At 37.8% G+C, this 26,354-nt stretch overlaps 1 protein-coding gene across 1 annotated transcript; it reads right to left on the bottom strand.

Annotated features, from left to right (window-relative positions):
- Window positions 1–8,281: 8,281 nt before the first annotated feature.
- pigq (phosphatidylinositol glycan anchor biosynthesis, class Q) lies at window positions 8,282–25,693 on the bottom strand. Its single transcript, XM_044331068.1, has 14 exons — window positions 25,587–25,693; window positions 24,001–24,192; window positions 22,139–22,325; window positions 21,796–22,010; window positions 21,461–21,657; window positions 20,573–20,704; window positions 19,655–19,775; window positions 18,555–18,681; window positions 18,152–18,305; window positions 12,870–12,981; window positions 12,663–12,743; window positions 9,686–9,800; window positions 9,258–9,319; window positions 8,282–8,871 (listed from the first exon to the last, which is right to left on the bottom strand). Exons 2-14 carry the CDS (start codon window positions 24,151–24,153, stop codon window positions 8,719–8,721), a joined length of 1,809 nt encoding a protein of 602 aa, XP_044187003.1. The 5' UTR covers window positions 24,154–24,192; window positions 25,587–25,693; the 3' UTR covers window positions 8,282–8,718.
- Window positions 25,694–26,354: the final 661 nt, after the last annotated feature.

Raw genomic sequence — 26,354 nt, 5'->3', positions numbered from 1 at the left:
TCGGCTCGCAACACTGCGCTGCTGCTCTGTGTTCCCGCCCTCCCGCCCTAAGCCCCGCCCACTCGCTCGTATGATTGGACGCTCCCTTCACGATGACACACGCTGGGGCTATCATTGGCTGAGCAAAGCGTCCATCAAAGTTTGCTGTCAACAAAGATGATTCCTTTCTCATTGAACACACAGAACAAAGCAAAACAAGCTTTATTACGAGTGAAGCTGCAACGATTAGTCGATTAATTGATTAGTCAATCAACCAAAATATATATATATATTTGATACTTCATTTATCATTTTGAGTCATTTGAGTCATAATCTAATGTAATTTTGTAAACAGCTGTTTAAAATAGGCTAGGCGTACCACATAAAAAAAAGGAATTATAACTTTTAGGGCTGCAACTAGTGATTATTTTCATTATTGATTAATCTGTCCAGTGGTGGAAGAACTATTCAGATCCTTTACTTAAGGAAAAGTACCATTACAGAAATGTAAAAATACTCCATTACAAGTAAATGTCCTGCATGAAAAATCCTACTGAAGTAAAGTATTACAGTAAAAGTAGTGGTTTGGTCCCTCAGCAGGGTGTAAAATTAACTTTTGTCCACTGGTCAAATGACTAGTAAATGTTCAAATTTTACCAGCCACTCAATAGATTACCATTGTTTTAGGGGTTTTTTGGCTGGTGATTGAAGTAAATCTACCAGCCACTTGCCTATTTTACCAGCATTTGGCTGGTGGCTGGTAATAATTTTGTACCCTGTCGCTCTGACTGATATATTATCATATATATGACATCATTAGATTATTATTACTGAAGCATCAGTGGGTAAGCAACTGTTGTAGCTGCTGGAGGTGGAGCTAGTTTCAACTACTTTATGTACAGTTAGCTAGTTTAGTCCAGCTGTCATAATCGGTAGTTATACAGCGATAGCTGACACTGAAGTTGAAACAATTAGTTGATTGATCAATTTGCTGATTGACAGAGAAGTATCATTCACTATTTTTTTTAAAGGGAAACAATTTCTATTACTACTTACTATTTATTTTTGAGGGGAAAAGAGAAAACCTTTTATTGAATATTTAATAGCAAAGGTTGAGGTGCAACAATCAGTCAATCATCAGAAAATTAATTGCCAACTGTTTTGATAAATGATTAATCGTTTTGAGTAATTTTTTTTAAAAGAAATACAAAAATTCTCTGGTTCCAGCTTTCTTTAGTCTTCTATGACAGTAAACTGAATATATTTGGGTTGTGGTCTGTTGGTCGAGACTGAACAAGACATTTTAGGTTGCATCTTGCATTTTCTGACATCTTATAGACCAAACGAGTAATCAATTAATCAAGAAACTAGTCGACAGTTTAATCGATAATGACAATAATCGCTAATTGCAGTCCTAATCACGAGGATAAAACATGATTAAATTAAAGCTTTGATTTATGTTTCTTTTAAAAGCCGGGTGTTTTAATTGCACAAATTCTGAATATTTGACAAATTAACATGACAAATGTTTAAATGGAGTGAAATAAAGTTGCACAATTTCTGATACGACTGATAAAAATGGCCACTCTTGTCATTTTCTCTGTTTACACGCTGTCACAAAAAAAGATCTGTGTGACATTTTAGGGGGGGAAAAAAATAACATGTGGTCCCTCTGCGTAAGCATTACTGAAAGGAAGCATGAATAATCTGATGAAATGTGATGTACAGTGGTGTGTTTGAGCTATTTGTGTCATGTGTTTTTTTGTTTTCGTAACATCATGACTCACCTCTCTTTTAGCTTTGCCAGAACAAGGATGAGGATGAACACCTACACTCACATAATGAATGAAGGATTCAGTCTGGTCTTGGCAGCAGCCGCTTGAATGACATCATTAAATATAATTACAGTATGATGAGTTAAGCACATTTAACAGGTTGGAAACAGTATATTGATCTCTGCAAAATCAAGTGTGATTATATAACTTTTGACAGAAGCAATAACATAATCTTCCTTTTACTTATACAAAGACATTTTATATTATTACAGCTGTACTATATATTCATTCATTATCTGTTTTAATACCAGCATCCACTTATAGGTGCCCATAGGAGTTATAGCTGATGACAAATACATTAATAAACACTTATATCTGCTTACAACTACATTATAGTGCATTATAAACCATTTATTAAATGTTTCTATGCTGCTTATAAATGCTAAATAAAAGGAATTTAAAATCAAATGTTACCACAATAAAACACTATTTAGGAACAATTTGGATAATTTCAAGGTTTCCAGATAAGATTTAGCCACTGTTAATACTAATATCACAAACATCCGTCTCTAACATTTAGTGGTGGGATCGCTGGTTTGAGGCGACTTTATCTCATTTGTGTGACTGTCTGAAAACCACCGAGGCGTCACCTCTGATTTAGGACAGATCAGTTTGTTTAAATATTGTGAATATAAATGAGCAATCACAGAATAACTGTAGGAAATATGAAACGTGCGTGTTGCAGTGGTGCCGACGGGGGATTTTGATTCCACGGTTTGTGGTTCAGTGCAGTCAGAATAAATCCCATTAAATCTAAGTACACGAATTCTGTTTGGAATTAATTATTAACGAAGCAGCTCCAGGTTTAGTCTCTTACTGACATTATAGACTTGATTAAATCACAAGACTGTCATGAGATTCTACTTAAATTCTTTTATTAGCAGTTTATAACCAGATAAGCTTCATCTGAAAAAAAGACACATCAGTATATTAAATATGTATGAATTTTATTAAATGGCAATGAAACATTTATTGCAGATCATTAGAGGATTAAATTAAACAACAACAACAACAACAAAAACAAAAGAGGCCTAAAGGTGCTAAAGAGGCCAAAAGACTTTCTGTTTGTGTACAGATTAAACAAACAAGATGTAATTTGTTAATTATTGAGTCTTGGAGGTAAACTTTGAGCAGAGCCACGCTAGCTGTTTCCACCTGACTCCAGTCTTTATGCTAAGCTAAGCTAATCATCTCCTGGCTAAAACGGACAACTTTTAATTAAAAATGACATGATTAGGCACATGAATAAAAAAAAAAAAAGATAAATGCTGACAAACTTGAGCAGAATCAAGCTTATTTAAAGGATATGGTTGGAAATTTTCTGTATTTTTCTTAATGTCAACAAACTTCATGTTTGGATCCAAACCAACAATGAACTGATCTACTAACTAGTGTTGTGTGTGTATCAAAGTCTGATATATCTTGTTCCTCTGTTGTTGTTCCAAAAACTATTAAAAACACGTCAGTGAGTCACACCGCTGCACTGGGTGACATGTTCCTTCATCATGAAGAGTTTGGTCATGTTAGTTTGTTTAGAAACGGCTCAAAAGACTAATTTTAAGTCTCAGGAGAGTAGTTCTGTGTAAGGCAGACACCAATGAGCATGTGCAGGACTTTGTGCTACATTGTAAATTTCTCAAAGACCTTCGGTTCAAAGTCAGGAGGTTGTGATATGAAGCACAACAAGCTAGTGAAGCTGTAAACAGAACAGTGTTCCTGCACATGCTCAGTAGCGTCTGCCTTACACAGAACTACTCTCCTGAGACTGAAAACATGATGCTGTTATTAGTCTTTGGAGCCGTTTCTAAACAAACTAACGTGACCAAACCTTCAGATGAAGGAACATGTCACCCAGTGCAGCGCTGTGGCTCATTGTTATGTTTTTAATAGTTTTTAGTCAACAACGGAGGTCTACGGCACAGAGGAATAAGATATATCAGGCTTTGGATACACACACAGTACTTGTATGTAGATCAATTCATTGTTGGTTTGGTTTTACAGATGAAATTTGTTGACAATAAGAAAAATATAGAAAATCGCCAGACAAAACCTTCAAGAATTTACTTTATGCTGTATGGTGTTGCATGATTGATAATTTTGCTCTGTAACTGATCCGTCAAAGTCAAAGAGTAACAAACGTATGGAGGAAATATGGCAACAGATGATAATACAATAATACAATATTAATAATTTAATTCAGACTAAAACTAAGATTAAAAAAACTTAAAATACAAAATCAATTAAAGCTGCAAGCAGCAATTAACGGGCCCTCACATGTCGCACGCATCGAGGCAGCGGCAGCTGCGGTGTCGCTACTGGAGGTCTGTTCACACAGCTCTGAATATGCAGGATTATCGGACACTGTGTGAACGGGTAAAATGTCACTTCCTGTGTCCACTTTGTGGCACTAAAGAACACCCACTATTTATAAGTCATGTAAATTTCACGTAAATCAGATGATGTTTGTAACATAAGGCTGACTTCCTGTTGTCAGCAGGTGGCGCTATGACTACGACTCAATATGGGCATCTAGAGGTCTTCAGGCCTGGACTCTTATCCAGCATATGACATTTAGGGCAGATTGGACAATGTAAAGTCAAGTTAGAGCAGCTTCCTCTTTCATGGCAAAACATGCAAATTTTCTGTATCACCACGGCGACCGCGTTCCACAAAAACTCAAAAGCTTCGCAATTTGGCATCGTGAAGGTCTTGAGATTTCGCTGACCAAATTTGAGGTGGACCAGTTGAATCCTTTAAGAGGAGTTTCGAAAAGTCCCATACCTGTAAACTGCCTAAAAATGGCGTGTTGTCACATGACCTATGACATCATTGTTCAAGGTATCGACTATTCCCTCACAATTTAGCGTAACATTAGTCTGAGGGTTATACCGACCAAATTTCATATGAATCCGATAAACCTTCTAGGAGGAGTTTGAAAAAGTTCACATAAAATACAAGAAAAACGCACAAAATTCAAAATGGCCGACTCCCAGTTGGGCAGAGCTAATGAAAGCCAATGGGAAATATGTCCGAAATGATGAGAGCAACGTGCGTACCAAATTTCATGAATATCAGAGCAACTTTATTCCGACTACGGCCTGCCACGCATTAGGGAGCCCGCTGGCCTCGCTGCAACCTGATCAATACAGAACTTTGCAATTTTCGCCAGTTATGACTTGTGTTCCTGAGTTTTCAAGCGTCCAAAGACCCTTAAAAAATGCAATGGCTTAGGAGAATAATAATCTCTACAGAGACATTAGGTTCCTCACACTTTCAACGCCAGGGACTTTTGTTCTCAGGCCCTAATCAGTTTGCTCAGTTAGTATAATTTAAACTAGATTAATGTTAATACTTTAATAACATAAAATCTTAAACTATCTACAAGGTCAGTGCAGTTAATGCATAAATACCTGATTTACTTATAAGTGGAATTCTGTCCTTTCTGTTAGTGGACATAAGTTTTAAAGGAACAGTTCACCCATACATGAAAACGCTGACGTTAATTCTACAATCTCTCATTTCAGAAAGTTTAAAGTGAGACCATGTAACTGTTGAGAGAATAAATGACACATTTTTTCTCTTAGAAATAAAAAGTCAAATCAATAAGCAATAAAAAAAAAAAACAGCCTTTAACACACTCAGGGATTTAGCTGCTACAGCCTTACTTGGTCTGGTACGAGCAGTAGCTTATGGCGGCTAATGTTAGCAAACTTTAAGATACCGAGTACTTTTACAAAAAAAATCTTAACTCAAGGACCTTCTGAGAGCTTTCAATGGTTTTCCTCAGCTATAAAATGCATCTTGAAAGATGTTTTTTAACTTTACTGTTTCCATGTTGAAGAAGGAACTTTCACATTCAATACCAAGTCTAATAAATAAAAATTAAAATACTAAAAACGACAACAAATAAAAACAAATACTAGCAGACTTGATGACTCTTTTTAACTTGTGCTATTCTACTTTTTTTTTAGCATTTAGCATTATCCCACCAGTGTCACCAGTGGACACAGTGGGAACAGTCCAGCAAAGGTTACATAATCTCGCTTTAACACGACTCCAGAGGCTCAAATGTTCACAACGTGCCACATTTTTAAATGAAGCTAAAAATGTAAGTTTGTTCTCGGGGTGGTTGTCAACGGATCTCATTTTCAACAAATCCAATAATATCATAAAAACAGTATAGTATAAACACAAATGTTTTAAAAAGGCTCAGTAATTTCCTAAATCAGCATTTTTACATTACTTAAACACTACTCAGTCAGTGTGGGATTGAAAATAAACTACAGCGTTCACGGTGATGAACAACGGAGATCTACAGCACAAAGGAATAAGATTTATCAGGTTTTGGCAACACAAAGAACACTTGATATTAGGGACAAATCGTTGTTGGTTTTGGTCTTTGCGTGAGATTTGTTGACAATAAGAAAAATACAGAAGTTCACCAGACATGTCCATTAAAATCAAAAGGGATTATCCTCTGGGGAGCATGAATCTGCTTATCTAATGACAATGTACCCATTAGATTATGAAATATCTTGTATGAGAGGTCCTAAAGGTGGTGTTTGAGGAAAGCTTATGGAGTGTCTGAAAGAGGAAGGGTTTATCCTCTGGGGAGCATGAATGCGCTCTGTAAATTTCAGCTTGATGCCAAGATGAAAAGTTAATGATGATATTCCATTTTTATTTTAGTGGCGTATGACAATGCTGAGCCGTACGTCACTGTTGGTTTTTGGTATGTTGCTGATGCTGTTCTACTAGTTTATGGCACTTGAGAGCATTTACATGAGATTCTTACTGACATTTGCAACTGATGATTACTGCACCCACTACTGTATGTGACTTAAAACCAGCACGTCACTCCACTGGCATGTCAGTAAAATCTGTCACATGCCGGTGAGGAGTGGTACTATATATGCCAGTGAAACATTGTTTTTACTACACTCTACATGCCGGTCACGCAGCAGCAATATACCAAAAGTCAAAGTAGCATACCACTGAGAATCATCAATAGTATCTGTAACTATCGAGTGGCAGACTATCGGTATATGGTGGTAGTAACAGGAGTAACAAGCCAATTATAAGTTGCACAAAGCAGCAGCAAGTCAATAAGAATCGGTATACGTCAGTGGAAAGTGGTACAACAATAGCAGCATACCAAAACCTAACCGTGACATACCACTCAGCATCAACGTATGCCACTTGAACAAGAGTGGCATATTATCGAGAAGCTGCCGACTGCAAGCTGGAAGTCTGGGCGGGACTATACGATGTACCACGCAAGACATTTTACAAATAGTCTCTCAGCAATGAAATAACTGCCATAATCTCAGAGATGCTGATGGCTATATGGCAGTAGATTTGTAGCTTAATGTGTTTGCTGGCGATGTCTAATGTTACCCGTCATGATTTAGTCAGATGAACTTATTCAAACAATTTTTACTCAATAAGGAACTTAAGTTTTATTGAAAATACATCAAATATGAACTAAAATTCGCCAACGGCTAAACAAGTGCTAGTTAGCTACAACAGAGATATGTATTAAAGTTATCCTGACGCAGGTACTGTTGGAATCGCGACAGACTTTCTGACGCCGGTTTATCAGCTCAAACAGGGTTTAACGGTTAACATCAAACTGTGTTAAGTTAGCGATAACATAAAGAGATTACTGCACTGGAAGTACAATTCCCAAATACCCTCACCGTGTTTGACATCACCATCACAGCTTTGAAGTGATTTTGGACTTTTTGTAGTCCAAATCTAAAACCTGTATTAATATACATTTTAAAAAAAACACATAATCATCTGTTGTAGCTAACTAGCACTAGCTTGCTTAGCTGCTGGCTAGCTTAGCTGTTGGCTAGCTTTAGCTAACTCTGTGTGTATTCTCAATTAAACCAAGTTGCTGACTGAGCTAAAGTTGTTTAAATAAATAATGTTAATCTCAATATCTGATGACATTAGACCTGCACAGTAAACATATTAAGTTACGAGTCTACAGCATTTCAGAGATATCTTTTTTGCGTGGTGGACTTCCAGCTTGCAGATCTTGACGCTGCTGAAATTTTGTTGCATCCTTCCGATTAATTTTGGATATTTCTTGACCTTGTAGTTGCTATAAAGGAGAAGTCAGGAGGTCACCAAACAACAGTAGGAATATTCACATTCACATTAAGAGTTTCACACTGGAGGTCCAGAGTTTAAACTACAGTAAACGGACTCGCGGGTGTTTATTTGCTGGTCACAGATCTGTAGTGGAGTGTCAATAGTCCTTTAAAAATCATTTCAAAGCGTAAACTAATTCTCAAATCTCATCTACAGATTTGAAATTTAACTTATTTGATTAAATTCTCATCACACACACATTAAGTAATTGATTTGGTCCCTTAGTTTATTATGTTTCACCGTGTCTAATTCCTCATATTTTAATTTTATTTCTGACCTCAACATCAAAATAAAACCACCTAATGTGAAGTCAACGGTTTTATATTTTCATTGTGGCATACAAAAAAAAAGGTGCTCACCATGTACTGAAAGTCCCTTTTTATGATGGCAGCTGTTAAAACACCACAGCAGGACGTGACTACTTGCTGGTTTTTAGGGTTTGTGGTTGATATTTTGCCACATTCGCTGTGCTGTCACATTTATCACTCTCCTCCTCGAGTGTGGTGACTTGGCAGCTTCAGCTCTGACGTTCTTCCCATCTAACATGAAAGCAGCGTCATTCAATAGGTTTCTTCATACCGGTTTCACCCTTGTTTCCCATTTCCCCTCTTTCCCTCCATCTGTCTGTTTCCATCTCATTATTTATTCAGTCTCTTCCCTTTCCTCTGTTCCCTCATCTCTCCTCTTCTCTCCTCTTCTCTCTCTCTCTCTCTCTCTCTTTCACATTTCTGGCTGATGTCTCTCAGTCAGTCTTGGTGGTTTTGTGTCTCCAGGGGTAAATCAGCTCGCCGACAAACAGTTTCTTGACGAGCGCGGCCCACGAGTCTTTGGGGTAGCAGCTGTACGTCGGGGTGCGGTACGTCTGAATCACTGTGTTGCCTTTAAGGGGGTTAATCTGAGGAAGAATACACCAAAAACAGCTTGATAATATGAAAAAATGACTAATAAGAAGACAAAAATGAAATTCTTACATTATTTGCATGCAAAAAATAGTTAATTAGTGTACAATTTTCAAGCAAAAATGCCAAAAATCTCTGGTTCCAGCTTCTGAAATGTGAATATGTGATGATTTTCTAGTATTTTATGATTATAAGTTGAATATATTTGGGTTCTATACTCTGACACTTTATGAACCAAATTAGAATTGTAACAATAAGTTGATATTTAACATGAATATTTCCTGTTTTTAATACCTTTCTATGATAGTAAACTGAATATTTTTAGGGTTTGGACTGTTGGTCAGTCGATCACTTTTGGCTCTGAGAAAACGTGACGTCTTACCTCCATCAGCAGGTGAAGTGCCGTCCCCGGCTCCTCACACAGCACCCTGAACTTTACACCTTCTGTAAAGTACGACACACATCACAGAATAAGACCAACTGATGTTCATCAAGTCATACATCCATCTACAAAATGAGAACGTTTATGTAAATTCCTGTCAAGAGACTTTAAAGCGTCTATAATCGATATTGTTTATAACAGTCTGATGTGTCAGTGTGTAATGTGGTGGTTGTGGCTCGTAGTGATGATACTTTAAATCATCCTGTCTGTGAAGTCATTGCTTCAGGTGTGCACATATACACTTCTTTCCTCCTTAAAAAAGCAAAAATGAAGCAGCACGGTTGGTAAAACAGATCATCTAGACCATACGGAGAACCTGAGCTGATTCAGATTTAAATAAACTTGATTGGATGATAAAGACGATGTACCTGCTAGTCTGTAGGGCCGGAAGATGCGGAGGCCGAAAGCGAACAGAGGGAAGGAGTTGATGAAATCCACACTGAGGTGGAGGACGCCCTGGAACAGCACCACCACCAGCCGCAACTACACAACACACACACGCACACGCACACGCACACACACACACACACACACACACACACACACACACACACACACACACACACACACACACACACACACACACACACACACACACACACAGGGGTCAGAAACAAACCTGTCCTACTGGAAATGATTTAAATTGTTGAGCATTTTGTTAAAAACTGGGACCAGTCAGTGTTATGGATTTTTTTTTTTTTTAAAAAACAGACGACTTCCAATCTAATTATCTATTATTTAGACATGAGCTGTTGTCCAATTACATCAAGTGAAGAAATCCAAGCACATGTTTCATGATTTAAAGCGACGCTCCACCCAGAATCTATTTATAACTATCAAACACACCCTGCGCTGATTTAAAAATAGCAGCTGCTTTCAGCTCCAATTCGTCAGGTAGAGTTGGTTCAAATAGTGACAAGTTGTCACGATGGACAAAGTTTAAATATCAAAACCATCCACAGCATCGTATCAAACCAGTCCTGCTGCATAGTCTGTGTCTCCTTTTGTGCATCTTCCACCTTTGATGTCATTTTTAGTGGATAAAGGAGGTTTGGTAGCAGCTGACTTATCATGTTGATCAAAGAGAAACATGTCGACGTTAATTCAACAGCTGCGTCGATGCTTGTAGCTGTTTTTTTTTTTTTTTTTGGGACATTTTGTTGGAGACAGTTTTCCGTCTCTCTGGTAGAGAAAAAAGGTGACGTCGTCGTTCTTAATCCTGCCTGATTAGAAATGGGAGGCTGTGATTGGCTCGTTTGTTTTTTTGGGAACAGGGAAACAGCTGTCAGTGTGTTGGCGTGGTTTCCACTCCTTTCCACCTCGTCACACTAAACGGAACATGTTACTGGTGTTGACCTGAATTTAGGGCTGCCGCTGACTAGTTCTAAAATTTCAATTTATCACATTATTGTTTTAGCCTGAAAAAAGTCAGAAAACAGTCAAATAAATCCTTTATAGTTTCTTAGAGCTCAAGACGGTATCTTCAAATGTCCAAAGATCTTCAGTTTATAATCATTTATGATGAAGAAAAGCAGCAAATCCTCACATTTAAGAGGCTGGAACAATCAAATGTTTGTCATTTTTGCTTGAATTTTGCAACCAGTCAATCAATCGCATTGTATACAATAAAGACTAATAAACAAATATTACACATGGAAGATGTTCGGTGTTGTCTCAGTTCACTGCTGTCTGATTAACACTGAGCATCACAGCTGCTGCCTCGTTTATCTGCTCAATGGACGTACATTGTCGTCGTAATAATTTGAATTATATCAGCAACTGAACACAAAATTATGATATTTTATCACTACTGAATTCTTATGGTTGAAACATCAAACATTATTCCAGTATATAATTATTTTAAATTAGTAAATTCACACATTCACATTGTTTTTCCTTGTTGACCCATTTAGTCAGATCTGAATGTTGAATTTTAGTGTCTGAATTTAAAGCTATAATATGTAATTATTCCACATTAAAATGTCTAAAAACAACTAGACCTATGTTATATATGTTGTTGAGTTGTGTTCTTATCTGTATCTGTAATTGAATCAAAGTAACGGTCCGTTACATTTGGTCGCATGTCAATGGCGTCATACCTCCTCTACCAAAGAGTAAACACGCACCAGATGCATACGGCGGCGCTGTGTTTGTCCGCTACAATGGCGTCTACCAAAGAGTAACTTACACACATACAAGATAATACATCGGCGTTGTGGTTGTTCCACACAAACTGTTATAAATTGACTTTTATTCAGTTTTAAGTCACATTTTCATGATAAATTTAGGTCGTTTTTAACTATATCTTTTAGCCGGAAGACGGATTTTAGTCATTGGACGTCTGGATCTTAAGTTATCGGAGAAATAAACTGGACAAACGTTAGCAGCAGCTCGGCTAACAGCCCCTCCAGGAAGTCCGGTGGTCACCAAACATCATCGGAGAAACATTGATTTTTTAGGTGAAACAGCTTTAATTAGTATTTTAACGATTTTGATCTGCGTGTACGTTTGTTTTTGGAGAGGAGGAGACCTCTGCGGATAATTCGGCTCCCGGGAGAAACCGACCGAACATCTGGATCTAAAGTTATAAGAGAAATAAACCGAACAAGTGTTAGCAGCAGCTCGGCTAACAGCCCGTACCGGACGTCCGGTGGTCGCCGCACATCGCCGGAGAAACACTGATTTTTTTTTTTTTTTTTAGGTAAAACAGCTTTAATCAGTGTTTTTACCTGTAATCTCCGGGTCCGTTTGTTCTGGAGAGGAGGAGACCTCTGCCGGTAAAAACATCCTGAATGATGAACACTGGAGTAATACTATCCCGGTGAAGCTGGTTATTTAACAACGAAGACAACAACTCCCATGATCCCTTGCTACTTCACACCGTCATCACACTCCGTCTTTTGTTATTGTTTTGATTGAGAAACCCCTAGCGGCTGAAATTACATATTGTGCGTTTAAAAACTTATTGCAACATGATTTTAGCTTTTAAATATTAAACAACAGAATTTTCTATCAGAGTTTTAGATCCTTAAAAATAAATTCAGAAAGATGGTTTTCAAAGTCAAATATTTCAGTGGTTTTTAAACTTCAACATTAAACATTCATTAGAGATTTAATTTCAGAATTTAGTATTTAGTTGCTGATATAATTCAGATTATTGTGGCAGTGATTTGTAACAAATGAAGCTAACGAGCTAACGAGACATATCTGAATGACTGATATACTGGAGATGAGGGTGATTCGGAGGTCTGGAACCAGACTGGAGCTGCAGATGGTTTGAGAAGCTTCTTCTAACGTGTAAACTGATCACTGTTGGAAGTCGTAACTGAGACGTGTGAGTCTCACCAGAGTGAAAACCAGGTAGTAGAGCGCTGTGGTGGGCAGCAGGAACAGCAGGATGGTGAACAGCAGAGTCCCGATGAAGAGCTGAAGAACGACAAACACAAACAAACTCACAGTAAACTGAGAAGATGAAGATGATGATGATGTGTGTGTGTGTGTGTGTGTGTGTGTGTGTGTGTGTGTGTGTGTGTGTGTGTGTGTGTGTGTTACCTGGTCCAGGTCGTAGGAGCAGGAGTCGACTCTCTGCCGCAGAACGTTCCACTTCTTCCCTCTGAAGAGCCTCCAGAGAGACGAGAGGCCGTAGATCTTCAGACAGTAGAGCCTGACGGAGACACACAGAGCCGATCACGTCCTCATGAACTAATACAGCCGATCAATAAACCTTATCAGATTCACCGTCGGTGTAAAGAGACGATGAAAGGATGAAGGAGAAGCTACGTCTTCAGAAGTGAGAGAGAAGGTCAAATATTATAATAAAGAGTTCAGTGACCTAAAGGGACGATCAGACTGTTAATATTGATCATCATTTGGGCTGAATCATATTGATTTCATTCATCTGTCAGTTATGTTTTGATTAATCATTTAATCTTTAAAAAAAGTCTTCAAAGTCTCAAAGATATTTAATTTAAAACAATATAAAAACAGAGAAAAGCAACAAATTCTCACATTTAAGAAGCTGGAATAAAACAACTGAAACATTAATCAATTAATATTAATTTAACTCGACTAATCAATTGATTATTACAGCACTAGTTTAACTAGTGCGGATTATAAATGAAGGTTTCCAGTACAGAAGAACTCTAACTTCATCAGCTCTTACAATATAGATTCAATATACAATATAATAGACTGATTATATAATATATGAATATTTTCACCAACTGATGATACTTTAAAGTTGCTCATCAAACTTTTTTGTCTTTTTTTAATTTCATTTGACGGATTTTAAGAGGGATTTTATCATCTTTTAAAGGTTTATTGGAGTCAGTAAAAGGTTAAAATATATGTAATATAACTCATACTGTTAATTCTCTATTACATAAAGGAGACTCGGATATAGAACAGATACAAACTGCATATCAGTCTATTTCTCTCATGAACCAAACTGAACTATCATCACATCTGATATAACTGGACTTATAACTGAACACTAGTGTGCTTCAGTTCACACAAACACATTATTTTATATATTTTATGTCTTTGCTTCATTTATGCTGCCGACTTCATGTTTGATATTTGATCCTTTAGTTGCTGGTTTGCTTATTTTTGTTGCGTTGAGTTTCCTTCTATAAACCTCTGGAGGGGTTTGTTTTTTTTTCTCTACGTCTCACCTGCACAAATTGCTTCTTCTCTTTTGTTGTTGTGTTTCTGCTGCTTTGTTTTATCATGCAAATAAATAAATAAATAAATAAATAAATAAATAAAGTATCTGGCAGATACATGCGCTCCCTCTTTTTCCTTGTAAATTCCTTGAAGAAATGGAGAAAACACACATATTCTAGTGAGGACGCACACACACACACACACACATCACTGTTATTACATACCTGTGTGTTATTTATCATATTCAGCATGTTAACGTTTGCTAATTAGCACTAAACACATAGTTACTGTAGTTCTGCAGGTTATTTGCTCGTAAAGCAAACTTTTAGACGAATGAAAAAACATGAACGTCTGAACAGAACTTCCTGTCAATCCATCATGAAGATACTTCAGTCTGACTGAAACCGTCATCTCTACAGTCATGTTGCTGCTGCTGCAAACAAATATCAGTGTCAGTTTTTAAAAAACATGTAAATGTAACATCCTCCGTAATCTAAACCTGCCTACAGACAAGCAGAGAAGCTTTTCAAAGAGCCTGGATGCTTCTTCTTCTTCTTCTTCTTCTTCTTCTTCTTCTTCTTCTTCTTCTTCGCCCTCCTGCTGTGAGTTGTGATCGCAGCAGGAGATATTTTTAGATGCGGGCATACAGATTTAATAAGTCACTCTGACAAAAGCTTCTCAAACTCCAGCATAAATATGTAACAAGGAAAGTGGGTAATATTTCATTATGCGCCACAGGCGAGGGAGCCGAGCTATCTTTAGAGCAAATGCATAATTTAGTCAAATCTCTCTCTTTCCTCCAGGACTATTATCAGAGTATACAGGCCTCCGTCGCAGCGCCGCAGATCTACATCTGTTCATCCTGCCGGCGGGAACCTCAACAGCTTCCATTTCATCTGCTTTAGAGAGCTGTTGATTGATTTTATGGTCGTTTTCTAATATTTTCAGTCTTCAATCTTTTACTGTGTGTGTCTGGAATAATCCCACAGAGCAGAGACAAGCTGTGTGTGTGACCAGACTGAAGGAAACAAGCACTAAATTATGTTTTACAATCATCTGACTGTTACGCAACAGTGACGTAAAACAAAACTACCTGCTCGGCAAGACGAGACCGTTGTTGTGTAAGTTATAATAAAAAAAAAAAAAAAAAAAAAAACAGAGTCATAATGGTTTGTGCTGCTTCCTCTCGGGGGGAATAAACAGCGCAGCTACTTTTACTGGATGAATGACTTCATATGTGTTTTTAGAGGGTTTCGCTGCTGCTGTCGTTTATTATTTGGCTGAATATTTCCTGAAGTCTGTTTTCAGTTTTCAGCCTTTAAACAGAGAAGTGAATGTTTTAATAAAAGAGTTTTTACTGCCATGTGTTTCTTTTATATCTTTATACGTCTTAATGAACTTAACATAACATGATATAACATTACATTCATGCTTTTGACTGATCCAGTATGATTATTTCTGTTATATTTAAAACCCTCTGCATGAAGACACAGTTCAAATTATATATGGCAGCAACCAACGATTATTCCCATTATTGATTAATCTGTTGATTATTTTCCTCAATTAATGTGATTTGTTGTTTTTTTTTTGTTTGTTATTTTAAATTTGCTTTGATAGGGACGATGCTATTCAACATAGATCTGATACAGAGCAGAGAGTTTATAGCTAATTGCTAATTTTCAACTCTTGTCCCTAGTTGAGCTTTACATACATATACAGTGTAATTAAAATATATATATATATATATATATAAAAACCACAGTGCACTACAATAAAATACACGTACTGAATTACATTGATTGTGATGTACAGTTTACAATACAATTAACTAAACATACGTACAGCTGTGGTTTGCTGTATGCAGAAGGCTGATCGGTGTTTATGGTATTTTACAGTTGCTGTTCACCGTGCTGCTCGTTACTCTGGTACTGTCTTTTCTCTGGATATATCTAAACTATTGATACATTTGAAAACTAATTTAAGAAAACAATAATGAGTCGTAGTTTTCATATTGTGACAGTGATGCCACCGGACAGGCTTTTTTTGTCCATTATTTTTAGTGTCTTGATTGTATCAGGATGTGATGGTGATGCTTGAGTTTGGTCCATAAAATGTCAGAAAATGCTTAAAAATGTCGATTACTGTTTCTCAGACGCAATATCAAAGATATTCAGTTTACTGTCATAAAGGACAAAAGAAACCAGAAAATATTCACATTCTGAGAAGCTGGAATCAGAGAATTCTACTGTTTTTTCTTTAAAAATTACTCAAAACGGTTAATAGATCATTAAAATAGCTGGCAACTAATCAATTAATCAACTAATCATTACAGCTTTAATTGAATTGAAGGTTTCTGTACTGAGTGAAGAGCTGCAGCAGTGTGTTTTGTGTTTGAGCTAATAAACATGGATGTAAATAATGCAGGATTTAAAATATTATTTATGATGTGTCCTTATGTCTTCAGTGACCTCTTGACCTCTGACATCAGGCCAATATGTCCAAACTCAAAAACTGATCAACGGAGCTCATTCATGCTACTGGATGATCATTTCCCATTTTGGACGGAGATGTTGGGAAAGTTGGGAGAAAGTCGCCCCCTGCAGGTTGTCAAGAGTAACGTCTCCTCTACTGGTCTCACACAGACACTCTGTTTATAATGAAGTCATGAATGCTTGACTCATATTAATCTATAGTAATTACTGTTTACATGTATCTATTTTATACGAGACCATCTGTGCAGCTGCATCTCCTCAGACGTCACATTAACCAGAAGAGGAACTGGGTTTTACAAAAATCAGAAAAGTTAAACTGACAAAACATTTTTCAGGAGAAAATGAGAATCAAGACACAAAGTTGTTCTATCGATCAACTGTCTGAACGTTTCTCCTGCAGTGCAACTGCAGCAAAAGAGGTTAAAAACCCTCAAACAACCACAATAATAATCTATATTTGACATTTGACATTCATAACACATGAACATCCAGTGTTACAATCAGCTCAACACTTCTGCATGTCGGACACTGCAGCAATAAACAAACATGTTAAAAGACAAAAAAAACAAAATAAAATATATAAGCATGAAACGAGGCAAACATATCTATCAAAATCCCTGTTAATTATTCAAATAAAGCATTCCTTCCTACTGCTTTAAAAGTATGAACTTTTCTAGTCCTCCTTCCTTTTTTTTGCTTTAACAATAAACTTTTATGATTAATATGAAACTCAACCATCCTCCACCAGCGTCCACGATACCCATCGAATCAAACAACAACCAGAAACAACACAAGAACACATCGATCAGGCTGGAAACAAACTAAATGTCTATATATTATCTTTAAAAAGTCTTTTAAACGTGATCGGTGCTCCTTTCATCGTCACAATGATATTTTACATTTTATTCTTAACTAAAAGCTTTTTAAACATAAAAATTCCTCTCAGCTCACGTTTAACTTTCTCTTCATTTGAAACAACTTTGTCAACCAGATCTTTACATTTTAGTGCTTTTCAATTTAAAAGCATTAATTAATCAATAAAAAACACAATATATTAATATAATCCATCAATTAATAAATAAAAGCCAGGCGATAAATAGGAATTAAAACCTTAAAATTAACTAGAAAATATATGAAACGAGTCCTTACAGTCAAAATCTCAGGAACCAATCAGACGTCATTAAAAGGTTTCACACCTGTGAGCACAAAGAGTTTCTGACTCGTTCATCTCGGCGTCTTTAAGCATCAATCATCTCACTATTTAGACTGAAAACACCAAACAGACTGAAGTCTGGTCTGAACTCACCGCCTGCTGGTCCGGAGTCAAACCAGTTATAGAAACAACATTTATTAATAAGCTCATTAATCATGTTTCTGTCGTTAGCAGTGATGTCATCACACCAACATACAACAGCATCACACAACAAAACTCTGATGGATTCATTTAAAAGCTTCTCATTGACCTCGAAGGACATAAAACAACCTGGATTAACATTCAGTTTCATATCAGTATGAACGATCTGCTGATCAGTAATGACAATTGATCTCTGTCTCATTTCTCTGAGGTCAGTTAGTGAGCTCGTTAATTAAAAGCTTCGTCTGCAAATGCAGCCTGACAGAGTTTCTAATTCACAGCTGTTTCTCTTTCCTGCTGGCGTGATGAACACGAGGTCTCACCTGGCGCCGTACACGTAGAAGCAGTAGATGTGGAAGGTGAGCAGAGCCACCATGTCAGAGAGCAGCGAGAGGGCAAAGGTCAGGCCGAAGCAGGCGGACAGGCCTCCGTACCAGAGGATCCCCTCGATGAAGGGAGACATCAGGTGGATGTAACCTGCACGGGAAGACGTGAAGGTTTACACATGTGGTTGGTGTGGTTGGTGTGTGTGTGTGTGTGTGTGTGTGTGTGTGTGTGTGTGTGTGTGCGCGTGTGTGTGCGTGTGTGTGTGTGCATGTGTGTGTGTGCATGTGTGTGTGTGTGCGTGCGTGCGTGTGCGTGTGTGTGTGTGCGTGTGAGTGCGTGTGTGCGTGTGTGCGCGTTCGTGTGTGCGTGTGTGTGTGTGTGTGTGCGTGTGTAACTCACTGATCCAGAGGTGGATGTGATAGAGGAAGAAGCGGCCCAGGACCTGGTCCAGAGCCCGGTTCATCTTCAGCCCTGCAGGAGCTCCCATCAGCCACTGCAGCAGCTCGTCCAGCTCTTTCGCCACATGCTGCGGAAGATCCACAAGAGATTAACGACATCACAGAAGAAACCTGAACGCATCGTTTCACTGAATCATTCACTTCCTTCTCTGATCCACTAGCAGCACGAATGTCAACAACAACAACAATAAATAAATAAAACAAGTTTCTGTTCAGATTGATTCTGACTCCGTATAGAAGAAAACAGAACAACAATCACAAAAACATACGTAGAGAATGAAAAATAAAACTGACTCCACTTAAATTATTTACTAAAGCTGAACAGTAACTTGTTGATAAATTATATACCATCTTTTGTTTGGGAATAAGTATAATTGCAAATATTTTTTTTTTTAGACTCATTATCTCAAGACTGTTATTTAAATTACGGCTGAAACTAATCGTTATTTTTTTATTGATTAATCTGCCTTTTATTTTGTCTATAAAGTCTCAGATAATAGTATAAAAATGCCTGTGATGACTTCTCATAGCGACGCCTTCAAATGTTTGATCCAAAACCCCAAAATCTGTGACTGACAGTCACAGATTCATTTTTCGTAGATCAGCTAATCAACTAATCATCTAAATATCTCAGTATCTTAAGTTATGAATTGTAGTTTTGAGGCTTTCATGTTTATTTTTTGTCGTGCTGAAATGATTAATTGATTAGTTGATAGAAGCAAAAATGTCAAATATTACCTGGTTCCAGCTGTTTTTCTTTGTCATATATGAGTGAACTGAATATTTTAAAGGTTTTATACTATTAGTCAGACAAAAAAAAGCTACTTTAAGACATTATTGTTGCTTCTCAGGAAGAATAAATGCTGTTTTTTTTAACATTTTATAAATTAAATGATTAATCAAGAAAATATTCAGCAGATAAGTTGATGATATGTGTAGATCATTGTCCTGAGCGATTTAACCATCTTCTTATCTGTTGTTTGTTTGTTCAGTGTTGCCATAATTGATCGATCATGTGTTATTGATCGTATTCACACTCACATCAGCTGCAGGCACCAGTGTGTTGGCCAGCATGGTGATGTGATCGTCTCTGTAGAGCCACGAGATGAGCAACATGCCGAGAGCCACGTCCACCAGGAACGACACCAGGATGTTGGCTTTCCTACACGGAACCGACGGAAAGAACACCGAGGTCGTAAAAGAGGAGCATCAGGTTTAATCCAAACTGTTCTCACACATGAAACTGCTGAATCTTGTTTATCAGGATAAATTCTGATTTCTGTGGATGTTCTTGTTCTTCAGATGATTATTCTAAATGCTTCTAGTGACCTCTGACCTTTCAACTGGCGCCATCATCTGGACAAAACTTGTAAAAATCAAACAGGCGGATTGAGGTGAAACTAACTGAGCACATTCAAGCTTTAATTTAGCAACATCATCAGGTCAAAATGTGTATACAGGATGTTCTCACAGGCCTAAACCTGCCTTAAAGCTCCAAGTAGTAGTAGTAGAAGAAGAAGTAGAAGAAGAAGAAGAAGAAGTAGAAGAAGAAGAAGAAGTAGAAGTAGAGGAAGAAGTAGAAGAAGAAGAAGAAGAAGAAGCAGAAGAAGAAGAAGAAGTAGAAGAAGAAGAAGTAGAAGTAGAAGTAGAAGAAGAAGAAGTAGAAGAAGAAGAAGTAGAAGAAGAAGAAGAAGTAGAAGTAGAGGAAGAAGTAGAAGAAGAAGAAGAAGCAGAAGAAGAAGTAGAAGTAGAAGAAGAAGTAGAAGTAGAGGAAGAAGTAGAAGAAGAAGAAGAAGAAGTAGAAGAGGAAGAAGTAGAAGAAGAAGAAGAAGAAGTAGAAGAAGAAGACGAAGTAGAAGAAGAAGAAGTAGAAGAAGAAGAAGTAGAAGTAGAAGTAGAAGAAGAAGAAGTAGAAGTAGTAGCATCATCATCATCATCATCATCATCCCAGACTCTCACCTCATGAACTGCGTGTGTCCCGCCGCTGCTTTCGGAGAACTGAGCGTCCTCATGTGTTCGGTCCTGTAGCTGAGCTGGACACACGTGGACAGTTTAGAGGACAGGAAGCGCAGCGGGTAAAGACTGAAGATCCTGAGGATGAAACAGAACAACGACGGTGAGGATCAGAGCCGCGACTAACGATTCTTTAACCATTAATCTTTATTATTTGGTTCATAAAATGTCAGAAAACGGTGAAAAATGTCGAGCACAGTAACCTAAAATGACTTGTTTTGTCCACAACTCAAAGATATTCAGTTTACTGTCATGGAGGACTGAAGACATTTTTCTTTAGAGAGACATTTTTTAGTGTCTAACTTCATGTCAAAGCTTCTTCACGTCTTTATTTCTGTCACAGCTGCTCTGATGGATTCATGTTTTCTAACAGTTTCAGCTCCTCTAATACGACTGCTGACACTGATTAATGTGTCTGCTGGTTTCTACTATTTGGGAACATTTTCGTGAATGAAACTCGTCCAGAACAAGTCGTCTTATATGAGCATTTTTAGGGGCGTCGATGATGCTGATGATGAAATCTGAGGAAGGTTCAGCTGCTCGTGACCTTCACCAGGCTGAAACCAGAGATCCATGACAAGTTTAAGAGAGTAAGATAAGAACTTAATGAGTTCAAAGACACTTCCAAACTTTAAAATTACCAATGTAGAATAAAAGAAAGGATTCCTGATGAAGGTCCACGACTGAAACTCTGTATTTCTAATAAACTCGCTGCTGAAACTTGTTCTTTTGCACGATTCCCTGAAATAAAACTTTAGAATTTATAATACTAAATTGCATTAAAATACTGTATTGATTCAGTAAAATCTGCATGTTGAGCTTCTTCCTCCTCACCGGATGTTACAGATCCAGGTCCAGATGGAGAGCAGCCAGCTGATGAGCAGGCAGAGCGGTACCGACGCCTGTTTCAGCAGCTCCACGATGATGCTGGCCTCGCGACCCTCCGACTGCCAGTGAGTCGACTTCAGCGGCCCGTCGTCGTACTTGTCCATGAAGAACAGAGGCTCGCTCCGGGCCACCGTCTGGAACATCTGGACCAGCGGAGAGAGGAGGAGGAAGCATGTTAGGGAATACGTAACATCCTCCTCTCGTCCGGTCACATCCTGTCTGCGGCGTCTGGAAACAAGCTGCATCGTGTTTGAATCGTTTAAAAAGGAGACTCTCTGTACCTGTCTCAGCTCAGACGGAGGATCAGCTTGTGGGTCGGGGACGCCGTTCTGGATGGGATGAAGCTGCGACAGCATCACCTTCCTCTGCTCGTAGTGGACGAAGATCACCTTCTCCTCCTCCTCCTCCTCTTCCTTCTTCTCTTCTCCTTCACCTGCAGCCTCACCGTCACCTTCCTCATCCTTCTTTTTTGACTCCCGCTGAGCTGCTCTTCCACCTGGACAGAACATCCTGCTCGGTTATAATTTTATACCAAATAAAAGGTAACAGATGAAAAGAAAACACATTATTCAAGAGTTCAAATTAAACTGATGCTTGTAAAGTTGGAAAAGTCTCAGATCTTACTCGGGTCCCGGTCGAGGACCTGGCAGGTGAAGCCCGTCTTTCCCATCTCGCGGCTGATCTGGAGCCAGCGTTCCTGGGGGAAGATGGTGCTGAGGTCCCTGAGGAAGCTCTCCATGCCCTCCTGACCCTCTTTGGGCAAACTCCAAGAACCCAACACCGACAGCTCCACCTTACTCTGAGCCTGCATCTGGGAGAAGAAGACGATGAGATGAAGGAGGAAGAGACACTGATAAAGAGTTTTTAAGCCTTAAAGAAGCTGAAAAACATTCGTGCAGCAGACAAAATATTTTTTCATCTAGACTGGATTTTCACTGCATCACAGGATGACACAAGGACAAGTAATACTGTACATGAGCAGCATTTCCTTATTAATGGCAGAAATGACACCTTTACTGTATAAGAGTCCTTAAACTTGATGTCCAGGTGAAAACACTGCTGTAAGTGTTTATTAGTGAGTTCTTCACTGTGTTCGTTGTTGATTTTATAATAACTCTGCTGGAGTCTTGATATCACCACTTCAACTGGTTCAGTTCTGAGATTCAAAACAGACATGCTGGCTGCTGCAGTGGTGTTTTGCGTTCCCACTCAGACACTACCTTGTCTGTCTTCGGATGGGTTTGAATAAGATATTGTAGTGACTTGATTTCGACAAAACAAAAATAAACCTTAGCCACAGTGAGGAGATACGTAACTGACGCGTCGTCATGCAGCGGCTCCATGTAGTAAATCAAACATCTGTGGACTTGTGCTTCAGATGTATTTATTTACCACCGTGTACCAATAAATATACACACACTTACACCAATAACTAGCATGAAAACAAACAAAAAAGGCTTATAGATTAGCCTCTAAACGTCTCCCAGTAAGCAGCACACCTGAGGAGTAATCACCTCTTCTTCTTCATATGCATCTCCATATGCTGCTGTTCAATACGCCACCTACTGCGGCAACCAGGAAGTGACCTTAACACACACACATGGATACAAATGGCTCTAACAGATATTTTACTTTATCAACCAGCGTTCTAAACAACCTGACTGACTGAGGCGACTATCTATGACAGCTGAGGTGACGGGACTGCGGTTCAGGTCAGGTTGTGGTTAGTTTGTTCCCAGTCTGGATCAAACTGTTATTCAGTCCGTCTGTTGAATATGTTTGATGTTGATGGTTCAGAGAGTCTTTACGGGTTCTGGAAAAACCTTCAGAACAGCAGTAAGTGTTGTTTAACTGTATTATCTGGTGTTTATTTATTCAGAAAATCTTCTCACTCCGTGACTCAAATAAACATATGTGTTATCAGTCCATCTATATTTTTGTCATCCTGTTTGTTTATACTGCATTTCAGTAATTTTGTCATTTTTTTTCTCTTCTGTTCACACATCTATTTCCTGTCTGTCCGTCCTGGGAGAGAGATCCTTCCTCCGTTGATCTTCCTGAACTTTCCTCCATTTTTTCCCTGTTTAAGTTGTTTTAGGGAGTTTTTCCTTATTCAGATCGAGGGTCTTGTGATTTGTGGTATTGAGCCGTACAAATAAAAACCGACTTGCCTTTAATACACGAGTAGAGCTGCAACGATCAGTCGATTAATCTGCAGCTATTTTGATAATCAATTCATCATTTTCAATCATTTTTTTAAGAAATAAAGTCCAAATTCTCTGATTCCAGCTTCTTAAATGTGAATATTTTCTGGTTTCTTTATGTCAATAAACTGAATATCTTTGGTTTGTAGACAAAATAAGACATTTGAGGACGTCATCTTGGGTTTTGGGAAACACTGATTGATATTTTCTGACATTTATTATTTTTAGAACTTTAACCAGACCTGAGAGAAGACAGAGAGGTCTCCCCGCTGCTGCACTGACCTGCTGGATGTACTGTTTGACCTGACCCGGGATGAACGGGTAGTGGATGACCGTCAGCACCACGGCCGAGTCGTGGCCGGCGATCCAGCGGCCCACCAGCAGCCCGCTGTCCGCCCGGTTACAGCACTGCGGGAAGAAGACTTTCAGCACCATGACGTCCGCCGCAGCTCAGCGTCCAGCAGCTCTGATGATCTGAGACAGACGAGGAAGAAAAACACATCACTGATATATAGTTTCATGTTTAAAAAAAGGTTCAGGAATTTCATAATAATATCTGCTTTTCTCCGTTTTATATCATTATAAACTGAATATCTTTGAGTTTTGGACTGTTGGTCGGACAAAATAAGATATTTGAAAACATTATATTGGGTTTTGAGAAATTATTGGACAGTTTTTCATCACTTTTTGAGATTTTATAGACTAGTCCTGCATGAAAAATCCTACTACAGTAAAAGTACATAAGTATTATGAGCTTGATGTAGTTAAAGTATTGCAGTAAAAGTACATAAGTATTATGAGCTTGATGTAGTTAAAGTATTGTAGTAAAAGTAGTGGTTTGGTCCCTCTGACTGATATATTATTATATATGACATCATTAGATTATTAATAGTGAAGCATCAGTGTTAGAGCAGCATGTTACTGTTGTAGCTGCTGGAGGTGGAGCTAGTTTACACTACTTTATATACAGTTAGCTAGTTTAGTCCAGTGGTTCCCAACCTAGGGGTCGAGGCCCCTCCAAAGGGTCAGCAGATAAATCTGAGGGGTGGTGAGATGATTAATGGGAGAGGAAAGAAGAAAAAACAAAGTTCTGATACACAAATCTGTTTTCAGTTTTTGGACTTTTTCTCTAATCTTTGATTTTTGCTGAAATATTGGATCATTTGAACATTTATTGAAATGAAAGCATATGAGAAGTTTAGAGGGAAAAATCACTATTTGGTGGAGCTGTTAACAACTCATAGACATGTGAAATGTGACCCCGACTACACACTGCTTTTTGTAAGACGTCAAAAGCCAAAAAGGTTGGAAACCACTGGTTTCATCTTTAACAATGTGTTGTATTTTAAAAGCTTGTTATATTATCCATTGTGTCAAATCTTCATCTGAAAAGTAACTAAAGCTGTCAAATAAATGTAGTGGAGTAGAAAGTACAATATTTCCCTCTGACATGTAGTGGGGTTGGAGTATAAAGCAGCAGACGTTTGTCCTTCTTTTTGTCCTTCAGATATTGAGTTTGTTGTGGCAACAAACCGCCTGCAGCTGAACTAACATTGATTTCAGCGGTTATAATGTCAGTTTGCCAGCTGGAACAGAAAGTAGGTTAACTGCTGTGTTGGTTAAGTTAACGAGAAACAGACGAATATTACTAACTTATTTATTTATTAAACATTTTTATGAAACGTTATAAAGAGTTTAAGCTGATTTATTTTGTCCTCAAATGACAGATTTGTGCTCCAAGTTCACAAAAATCCATCAATCAAAACTGTGACAAATCTAAACTGATCGTCGGACTGAAGCTGCGTCAAACAGCAAAGAGTCACAAACACTCAACGTCAATATAAACACAAAATAAACACATTATTTACCTTCTTTACCACGAACACAAGCTTTCACCTTCCATCTGAAACCAAGTGCGCTTAGCTGTTAGCTATGAAGGCAGCGGCGCCATGTTTTTTGTTGACAGTCCCTTGCTTTAAACGGTCCGGTGAGAAACAAGCATTTAATGTGTTCCTATACGTGATTATTATTATTATTATTATTTTAAAATAATCGGGGGCCTTATCTCATAATTATGACTCACTATCTCAAAATTACGAGAAAAGATTATATTACAAACAAACAAAATAAAAACCTAAAACAATTATACAGGAGGTAATACATTAGACACACTATACCTTTTATGAATTCATAAATAATCAGAACAGCCGTTTTCTCTCATTTAAAATAATAAATACTGAGACGTAGCCTTAATGATTTGAGATGTTTTTTGTTCTTGTTTGCTACACTTTTACGTGGATTTAATAAAGTATATAAGTAATTTACTAAATCAATCCTAAACAAAATTAATTGTATGAATATGGTATTTGCCCATAATTATAATGAGATATATTAGATGGCAGTATGCTATCATGTCTGATTTGATGCAGGTATGACTGGTTTACTGTATTATAAGAACTCTTAATACTTCTTAATATTATTATCTTAATATGTCCACAGTCTACACAGCAAACTGTTTAACTGTTCTTATCAATACTGACATTACTGTTATTTGTAGTTTATTATTAGGATATCGCACTAATAATGAATTATACTGATATTAGTTCATAAATTTTAAATTCACAGTATAGTAACAA

The sequence above is a fragment of the Thunnus albacares genome, chromosome 17 (genome assembly GCF_914725855.1).
Source record: "Thunnus albacares chromosome 17, fThuAlb1.1, whole genome shotgun sequence".
In the NCBI taxonomy this organism is placed as follows: domain Eukaryota; kingdom Metazoa; phylum Chordata; class Actinopteri; order Scombriformes; family Scombridae; genus Thunnus; species Thunnus albacares.
The sequence above is the reverse complement of the archived record's forward strand: the minus strand, read 5'-3'. Positions and strand labels throughout refer to the sequence as shown.